General features: G+C 40.3%; 1 protein-coding gene across 1 annotated transcript in view; it reads left to right on the forward strand.

The window, feature by feature from the left end:
• The window catches only part of LOC138059592 (formin-like protein 2), a 106,361-nt gene that overhangs the window by 94,017 nt on the left and 2,344 nt on the right, over nt 1-10,000 (forward strand). The window contains exons 16-26 of the mRNA XM_068905222.1: nt 1-55; nt 621-732; nt 2,000-2,059; nt 2,443-2,570; nt 3,075-3,143; nt 3,219-3,305; nt 4,648-4,716; nt 6,470-6,550; nt 7,451-7,577; nt 7,710-7,810; nt 8,800-8,964. The exon at nt 1-55 is cut by the window's left edge and continues 52 nt beyond it. Coding sequence (XP_068761323.1) covers nt 1-55; nt 621-732; nt 2,000-2,059; nt 2,443-2,570; nt 3,075-3,143; nt 3,219-3,305; nt 4,648-4,716; nt 6,470-6,550; nt 7,451-7,577; nt 7,710-7,810; nt 8,800-8,964 — 1,054 coding nt within the window. The remainder of the gene's footprint in view (nt 56-620; nt 733-1,999; nt 2,060-2,442; nt 2,571-3,074; nt 3,144-3,218; nt 3,306-4,647; nt 4,717-6,469; nt 6,551-7,450; nt 7,578-7,709; nt 7,811-8,799; nt 8,965-10,000) is intronic.

Consider the following 10,000-nt stretch of genomic DNA (forward strand, 5'->3'; position numbering starts at 1 on the left):
CATGTTGAACTGGACTCCAATATCGACACAGTCAGATGCCAGCTTTTATTTTAAGGTAAAGTTGTATGACAACCTTGGTGCATGGCAAAAAATTAACGGTAAAGTATTGCTTTGGCAGTCGTGGCGAATGCCTAAATAGCAGGCGTGAGTTATACAGCTAAGGTAATGGTAAGGAGAATAGAACACCTATGAAAGGAATTTAACTTAATTGTACATAATATCTTTCCATTAAACTGAACAAATACAGGAACGAAAGTCAGATTTCCTTCCTGTCTGCTTTCATTAACAGCGATAAGAACTTAGGAAATCTGATGTGTCTTTTTTAATTGGGTTGAAATAAATCATTAATTATTAATTTGGTTTGCTTAATACACCCTGAGAATTTCCAGTCGTTGCGGTCGAACCTGATATTCAAATTGTCACTTGTAGATCATTAAATCATTAATTATTAATTTGGTTTGCTTAATACACCCTGAGAATTTCCAGTCGTTGCGGTCGAACCTGATATTCAAATTGTCACTTGTAGATCGAGTATTTTTCTTTATTCTTCAAGCACGTTTCACTTTTGTCTGCAGGAACTCTAAAATAAATTTGATTTCTGGTTTCCTTATCTCTAACAGGAAATCCGAGATGAAGAAGTTATGGAGGTGTTAGACTTTGATGACTTTGATAGAAAGTTTGAGTTGAAAGCCAGTGAAGCATCAGAAGATCTCATTGCAAAGAAAGAACAAGGTGGGTCAATTGAGGCACAATACGCGAGACAGGGGCTGAGTTATAAGACAAACTCTTTTTTTCAGTTTGGTCGTTATTGATAGATATTGATTGGTCGGTCGGTTGATTGAATGAGACGAGTTCAAAGCGGGCTACAGCATAGTAGTTGTCCTTAACACTCACACGTTTCAGAAAAATAAGTGCACTTCAGCTTCCATATAGACTGCAAAACAGTCAGTTTCGAATTCGCCCGAACCTCACTACGTGAGCCTCCAGACCTTTCGCTTGAAAAGAAGCATTCGTCCAACGCAAAAATACGGCTGTTTTGCAGTCTACCTTCCATACAAAGCAAACGGAAATGTAGGAAGTCGACATCGCCATCTTGGCCCAATCGGCCATATCCAGCACGATTTTGTCCGCGAAAACCGAATCCAATCGGTAAATAAACACTTCCGGCTCGTGGAATAGGAGATGCCCGAAACCCTGAAACCACTAAAGGCTCTCCAGCTACTTAAGCAAAGATCACAGGTTCCGTGAAACTCGTAAATTCACCCTCCAAATATCCTTGGGGATCACAACCTGGTTACATGTAGTTTGAAAGCGACTGTTAAACTTAGGGCACCTGAGGACGAGTAAACTCACGAGTCAGGGACTTGTCAATCATGATCTCCTCTCAAAATTAACGACCGTTAATTCGTTATAAACCAATTTCGATATATTAAAATTCAGTCCTAAACAAAAGACGTCATCTCGAGGCTCTGGGGAATACATATAAGGATTTGTTAGAATGTATTCTCCAGAGCCTTAAGATGATGCCTTTTGTTTTGAAGTGAATTTTTATATATCGAAATTGGTCTATTTGCTTTGTGTTTACCATTATAGTTAATTTTCGGACACTGTGTTTCAGGACTTAAGGTAGCAGAGAAAATAAGGAAGTGAAAAATCATATCCGTGGATTGGATATGAACCCGAGATTTCTACTCTATAGGAACCGCTTTTTCCGCTTCACCACTGAAGATCAAGACACGGCTTTAGTGTTTTAAGGGTTTTGGACATCTCCTATTCCACTAGCCGGATTTGTTTATTTACCGATTGGATTCGGTTTTTGTGGAAAAAAATCGTGCTGGATTTGGGCTCATTTGTTCCGTAGAATTTTTGAGGTGTCTATGAGAAAAAGTTTCTTGTGAATTGTCCAGATAATATAAGTGCGAAGATCACTTCTCTCTTTCGTCCATAACCCGGTCTTCAAATTCATTTAATTGGTCTCTGTATTTGTTACAATGCACAGCATTAAAGCGAGCGGCAGAACAGATCACGCTTATTGAACCAAAAAGGGCAAGGAACCTTGGTAAGTATCTCAATGAGGTTAGAGTTTTCAACTTTTATTAGGCATACGTCATTGATCCCCTTACCCACTCCTTGTATTTGTTGAACGCAAAAACCTTGAACCTTGACGGCCCCGTCCATGATCAATTCAGGTCTTGGCACTTCAAACGGGCAAAAGCGTACAAACCATCTATGATCCATTCTTCGGGAATGAACAACATTGTTCCATTGCAGTTTCATCCAAAGACTAAGAGACTTGAATATCGCATAGCCTTTTCTCCTGGTTTCTGATAGTGTGCAATCTTGTCTTCTCCCCTCGAAAGATTTTAATGATTGATACTAGCGGGTGTCTTTATAGCGGATTTACGGTGATGAAAAACTAACCTGGGGTGTTTTTTGTTCAAGTGATCGCCCGCCGCCGTATTCAGCACTCAACAGAAATTATTGGAAGCTTGATTGATCAGTGCGACTTGGTAGAACTTCCACCAGAACATGCTGAGTTATTGCTTAAGTTTGTGCCCACAAAGAAAGAGGTAAGCGACACATACACTAATATACGTTGTTTATGTGTCATTAAAAGACAAAAAGCGGCCAGTTCTGAGAATGTCGTTGTGATTTGTGTATTTATTTGATTGGTCTATTTGAAAGAGCGTTGGGTTAGATGATGCAGGGATGGCGCTGTGGTGAGAGCACTCGCCTCCCACTAATGTGCCTCGGGTTCGATTCCCAGACTCAGCGACATATGTGGGTTGAGTTTGTTGGTTTTCTACTCTGTATCGAGAGGTTTTCTCCGGGTACTCCGGTTTCCACTCTCCTCAAAAACCAACGTTTGACTTGATTTGCGTTATTTGTTAATTTCAGTGTACAGTGTCCCCAGTTAGTGCTCCAGCGCTAGAAAGACTAAACACGTAAATAAAGTTCCTTTCCTTAGATCATCTTCAGTATTTTCGGCAGGAATGTCCTTAGTTGAGATCACCTGTGTCGCAATACTTTGCTTTTTCCGTTGTTTACGTTCTCTTTACCCTTTTCATTTTCAGCTTGCTGGTCTTGCGCGACATGCAAATGAGTTCTCAAGGTTGGCAGAAGCTGAGCAATTTATGTTTGAGGTATTTATCTTAATTTTGCCTTTGTTGTGATGTCATTTGTCCATGTTTTTGATGACTATTACTGTGCTTTTTCAGATTGCTAAGGTGGAACGCTATGAGGCCAAGCTAAGTGTCATGGCATTTATCGGTGTGTTTGATGAACTTATGAGGACCGTAATCCCGGTATGTCTCCCGTTTTTATGATATGATTGCCCAGGCAAGGAATACTGTTTCTATTATGTCCAAAAAATGGCACGCTGTTGCGTCGTACATTTATCAAATTGAGAAAGTCTTTGGTGTACGAGAACTTCCGAAAAAAGGGAAATTAGTAACAAGTGTATGGCAGGAGCCCTTTAAAAGTTAAAAATGCTTTACCGGCCGTAATCATAAAGCAGTATGTACTACTACAAGAGAGGATAATGCTTTCGACGCGCTTTGATTGTTTAACTTGGAGTCTATTAGCAAGCGGCGGGTCTAATTAGCAGGTCGCAGGTCGCGGGTTGCAGGTCATTGTTCACCAATACAGAAAGTATCCTAAACATTAGGCCTAAAAACTTTTGTTTAGGCCTAATTAGACCTGCGACCTGCAAATTAGACCCGCCGATTAGCAAGTACCATTCACGTCCAAGCAGCCGAAAAGGAACAAAATGGCTTCCCGTAATCGTAATTGCTTGGTTTGTTTGTTATTCAGTTGATAGGAGTGTTATACCTTAAGCCAGTCAAAAAGTATTTTAACGCAACAAAAAATATTTAAATTTGGACTCGGGTGCTTTTCAGAAATGGTTTTCCAAGTCTTGTGGTGCTTATTGGTAAGGTTCTTATTCACAAAAACAAGAATAAAGCAAAGGTGGAAGTAATTTACGTTTCCCCTCGGTAAGCTAAGAACTTCAGTTCCACATCACGCGAGCTAAAGGAAAAGTCACTGAGTCCGGTACAATTGTGTGACCTCTTAAGGGTCACAGGATTGCGTAGCAAAAAATATGGAGGATGGACGAACGCACAAGTATCACGTGTAGAATCAAAATGCAATGAGATGTACAAACACTGTTTATTTTAATCGAACGGTAGCGATTGGTAGTGGTTTGATAGTATACTGCGTAGCTTGTGTGATTCTTGAGGTTCGAACTAAAAGACAAGTGGAAATATGCTTGGGACAAAGCGTAGCAATCGTAAATATTATCGAGACTGAGTAGCGCGATCTGACGATACAACTCCACAAAGAGACTAAAGCCCGTTTTTAAGCGTGTAATCCGAGAAACAAATCAGGCTGAATTATATAACGAGTAGGCGATCATTATAGTTGACTGCAGAACGTGATATTAATCAAACATTAACTAAAACGAACGCGATTGCGTAGCTAATCAAAAATCTAATAACAAAGAAATAAAAACGACGTTTCAAAAGTAACAAATAGCAATATGGCTTATCTCTCACCACCAAAGTATTATTGACGAACTCTTGATTCGTTTCATTTACGTTTTGTGAATGTTCATCATTATTGAAGTTACCGTATGTTCGTTTTCAGCAAGTTGACGCTGTGCTGAGAGCAGCAACGTCCATTATCAACAGCGCCAAACTAAAGAAACTGTTCAAGGTAATACCTCGTAATGAATAGTTTTTAATTTATGCTTCAAAATACGACCACTAATGATTTTATACCCGTGAAATCACGCAAGGAACGTTCACCCGGACGGAAACGTCGCCAAATATTGAATAGGGAACTTTAAGCATCGGTAACCCGAGCAACTATACGACGAGAACACCACAACACAACAGAATGAAGATGACATTGTGCAAGTTTTCACTCAACTTGTATCCCCAACACCACTGCGAGTCAATTTGCACGCAACATTTCCCATGTGTTGGAAACAGGTACGTGCAACTTGTGTCCTCACATTGACGGCGAATGCCTTCGTCGCCGCCATGTTTGCTCCATTCCCGTCCCACATCCTCACGCAACAAATGAAGGATGCACATCTAACGATGCAAGTCGCAGACAAGTGTCACTGCACAAAGGAAAAAGAAGTGTTAAAAACCAGCGTCGAAGTAGTAGTAGTAGCAGTAGCAGTAGCAGTAGCAGTGGCAGTAGTAAGACTTTATTTAAACACAACAAAACTAAAACTATTTACAACTGTTTTACCTGATTGGGAATCCGAAATGCTGGATACCTTCTTAAAGTTTCGCTTAAATTTACCAACAGATCCGACATTCTTTAAGCAATAGGCCATTTCCGAGTTCATGTCTGCCTCCTATTCAAAGCGAGTCTAAGTGCGTAGTTTTTGTGATGGTAATTAGTTCCACTTTACATATGAATGAAAACTAATTTTAATAAGAAAAACTTCCCACTAAGACTCGCTTTGAAGAGGAGGCAGATATGAACTCGGAAATGGCCTATTGGGCAAGTTATTCCATTATGTGGCCCCGCTATGGGAGAAGCTTCGCTCTAAATAATACGTTCTCAGTTTTGGCAAAGCCATTTTTACCTCAGAGTTTCTCAGGTTGTAATTAGAGTAATACTGAGTGAAAAGACGTTGAAGGTAATCCGGGGCATGTCCATTCATTTTCTTATGCATTAAGGCTTTCCGTTTCTTTCGTCAATTTGATAGCCTCTCCCAGTTAAGGGTGGTTAGGAAGTAGTTCGAGTTCGTATCAAAAGGCAATACTGTAATTACTCTAGCTACACGATTCTTCATTTTTTGGAGCGTATCACTCAGGTAGCCACTCAAACAGTCCCAAACCGGGCTGCAATAATCGAAATATGGCACAATCAGGGCGTTACAAATTTGAATGGCAGTTTTTTTCGGAATCAAGGGTCGCACACGTTTGAGGGCAACTATAGCTGAGGATACTTTCTTGCATATTTCTTCGACGTGTTTGCACCAAGTAAGTTGAACATCTATAGTAACACCCAGGGATTTGGTATGTTCAACTTTCTTGATGATTTGATCTTCAATTGTTATTTCAACGTCTTCATTTTGGAGAGAGAATCTCTGCCTTGATCCAACAATCATTAGTTCGGTTTTGGCAACATTTAAACTAAGCTTGTTGGCTTTCAGCCAGCAGCTCAGGTTACTTAGTTCAGAGATCAAGGCTTGTTTGAGTTCCGTTAACGTTTTTAGCCGGTAGTGTAATGTTTGTGTCATCAGCAAACATCCTTGACGCAGAGGCCCGCAGTTAGTTGGGGAGATCATTAATTAATATTAAGTTAGAAATAGCAAAGGACCCAGTTTACTGCCCCTCAGTACGCCGCACCGGGATCGCGAGCAATTGATAGCTTGCCGTTGACATAACATTTTGAGCTCGGTACGTTTAAGAAAGTAGAACTCATTTTCTACCCCGTCTTTTAGATTATATTGATTTATGGCAACTACATGAATGGCAGGAGAAGGGGACTTGCCTATGGATTTAAACTGGAATCGCTGAACAAGGTAAGAGTCTCACTTCGCTGGCCTATGAAGAACCAGTAGTTTTGTCAAAAGGTTCCTGTAACACGCAGTGGAATTGTGAAATTATATTCTACAGTTCAGGTCACATGTCATTGCATTAACAATGTTAAAGCAACGCTTATCCTTCGTTAATGGTTGCCTGAAGTGTAATCAATGTATATATTTTGTTTTATTGCCTTATAGCTTAGCATTATAGTGGATTAGGTGTGTTCCAGTACGTGTAATGTAAAATAATGGCGTCTTCTCTTTAAAATAAGCCTGCTTGTGGAATTATCCTTTGTTTGATTTAATGCATGGCAAGCCTGGAACAAAGAAACGTTTGCAACATACTTTTAAGACAATCAGTGACCTTTGAATCACCGCTTTACGTTCACCGCGCACGTCACCGCAACCTCATTAACAACTATTGTGTTTGTTTGTTTGTTTGTGGGGCTCATTTCATTTTTCTTTCGAACTATTATTTTATATTTGTCCTTTTCTTGAAAATTGGCATTGCCAAAATTTATATATAACGCTTCTGAAAGGAGATCAACACTGTTCGAGGATGGGTTGCCGTGAACAGAAACAATTTTTTTTCATAGGTGTAAGGTAGCGCTCTACTGTCAGCAGTGGAACAGTAGAAGCCATGTTGTTCAATGAAACAGCTGCGTTTTTCTTGTTCTTATTACCAACTGGTGACCTAAATGGTCAGATCTATTTACTTTGAATCACTTGTACGGTCGAGGCGCTATTTCGTTAATTACGATAACCACAATTCAAGGCAGTGTCATGCCGTGCTGTAAAATACAGTGAAGGCAGTATTAAAACGTACAGATATGCAAGGGATTTCCAGAATTTCTTTTATTAACTTCTTATAAGTCAATAGCTATTTTATGTGTTTAGTTGGAAGATACTCGCACGACAGACAGGAAACAGACATTTCTGAGTTACATCGTGGATGTTGTAAGAAGAAAGTTTCCTGGTCTCCAGGACTTTGCCGACGAACTGTACGTTGACGGTGCGACAACAGGTACGCATTCTTTTTATGGCTTCCTTGGGGAAGGGAATTGTATGTTCTCCTTCATCATTCAGTTGCATATTCGTGGATTTTTGTAACCAATGTAGCGGGTCCTTACAGAATTGAATTCGACTTTTTCGCCAGTTTCCATGCAGACACTTGCAGCTGATGTACAGGGATTGCGGAAAGGCCTGGATCTGACCAAATCTGAGAGAGATAAACAACCAGACAACTTTGTTATATTTGTATCCTTTTGTAGAAGAGATTGTCAGAGTGTGAACTCCCTTAAAGCGGGCAATAGTGAGTGAAGACTGAAGACGTTTTCATGGATTACACAATTACTGAAACCAGTAGTTTACATTGTGGTCCAATGAAAAATTGCTTAGGCTTAGCCAGTTTAGTCCTAAATCTCTCTGTTGCTGAAAGTTCCCTTGTTCAGTCTTTTAATCGCAACCAGTGAAGTTTGGGTAATTCCATTCTATTAAAAACAGTCAAAATCAATGTGAAATTCATTGATTAACTTCTCGTTTGTCCTCTCTGGAAGTTCAGACTAACATCAATTCACCGCTGTCGCGTGGTGTACAAAATGGTCCACTACGGGATGAAAAATTAAAAACATGCCGAATTTGTTTAGAATTTGTGACAGAAGTATTGCTAATGTGACCAGTGATATACTACGAAAACCACCGACCTAAGGAATGGACCCGAATTATTGAGTGACTGCCCCGCCCACTTCAGTTCAACATTTTGATTAAATTCCTTTCCCACAGTGTGAACATTAGCCAGCTTTTGCCGTCAAGGTGTACCGGAACAACCACAACAATGGAAAGATACGTTTTCAAAATCATGAGTCCCGGAGGGGAAACGGATAAAATTGTTCTTGCCCAGTGAAGAGGTTTCAACTGCAACCATCGGACTCGCTTTTACTTCGAGTGCAAGAAAGGTTCCCTGGGCTTGAAAGTAGCGTCGAACACAACAACTCTCAGGCGTTTGAACTATTTACAAGCGAAAGTGGGCGGGGCAGTGACTCAGTAATTCAGGCCCATTCAACAGATCGGTAGTTTTCGTAGTACCTCAGCAGAGCCCTACGTACTAACATACATTTTTACGTAAGCAGTATTTTTCTACCGTTGGTTCTCTTAACAAGTAGCCAAATACTTGGAGTCATCCTTGTAAATTTGTTGTAGTATGCTATGTGACCTCTTTTCCTTAACGTGCATTTCGTTTTATTCAGACATTTTACAATGCGGCATTCAAAAAAGTCCAGCGTGTGACTGAGCGTTATCGTAAGATGGAAGAGGTTTATGCGCAAGTCTGCACGCTGTTTGGTGAAAACCCTAAAGTGGTTGAACCTTCAGATTTCTTTAAGACTTTTATAAATTTCATCGCTAACTATATGGTATGTACGTATTGGGGATTAGCCAAATTATGGTACGATACCGATATTTCCGGGACATTAGGGAGATTAAGCGAAGACGACGCCTCAACGAAAACGTCATTCCAAAATATAACATAGCGCTATAAGTTAAGTTAAGTGTTAAGTGAAGCTAATAGTCTCTCCCCTCGGGGCTTTTCAGGACTAATTTACAATTCTTTTCGGGGGACTTTAGCCAGATTGCTTATTACACAGTTACAATTTATTTTAGGAAGTGAACGATGGTCCCGTCCAGTCGCAAGTATTTCGCGCTTATTCCGTCTTGTTCATGTTGTACAATATTTGCGAAAGGATCATTGCTGTATGCTCACGTTGTCTCCAAATCCTAAAATTTGGTGATTTCACGTTGTTGTTTTGCAAAGAAATGCGCGGAAATGCTTTAACTCCCTATTGACTTTGGAGCTCCTTATTATACAACCGAAGATTTGAAAGACTCTCAATCACTTCCGATCATATGAATGTAGTGGGAAATGCCAAAATTCCAGGGCAAAATATATCTGTCGATGGTATAGCACAAACCTGTTTGCGTTGCAAATTGTCCAAACCGAAATGCTAGCATAATCTTGGTTTCTACCTGAGCTTGCTCGCAGCTTGCGTTTTTCTTGACTGTTACTGGTCATTAATGTGGTACTGCATGTCGGTCAGTCAAGCGAAGTTTTAACTCCAGGATCTCGGCGGCCATATCACAAGATGAAGTAGTACATGATAGTACATTTTGTGACTGTGATGGAAGTATGATGTACACAATCCGTGTGGCCTGCACGATCCACAGGAGTTCAAATATGACATTGGTTTTTTTCTCCATGATTGTATAATATGTAGATTTAGCCAAGCCTAAAAGCGGAGCTCCCGTTTCTAACCCTAGAAAGCAAAACATGTGAGGAAGCGAGGCATGCATTAAGAAGGAAAGCATTTACGTGAAAGCCAAGAAAAACCTTAAATAACAATGACCACAACCAGGTTTTCTGAGCCCGCGAGACTGAGCACCCCCAGCAAACCA

This window comes from Montipora capricornis, chromosome 8, assembly GCF_036669925.1.
Source record: "Montipora capricornis isolate CH-2021 chromosome 8, ASM3666992v2, whole genome shotgun sequence".
Classification (NCBI taxonomy): Eukaryota; Metazoa; Cnidaria; class Anthozoa; order Scleractinia; family Acroporidae; genus Montipora; species Montipora capricornis.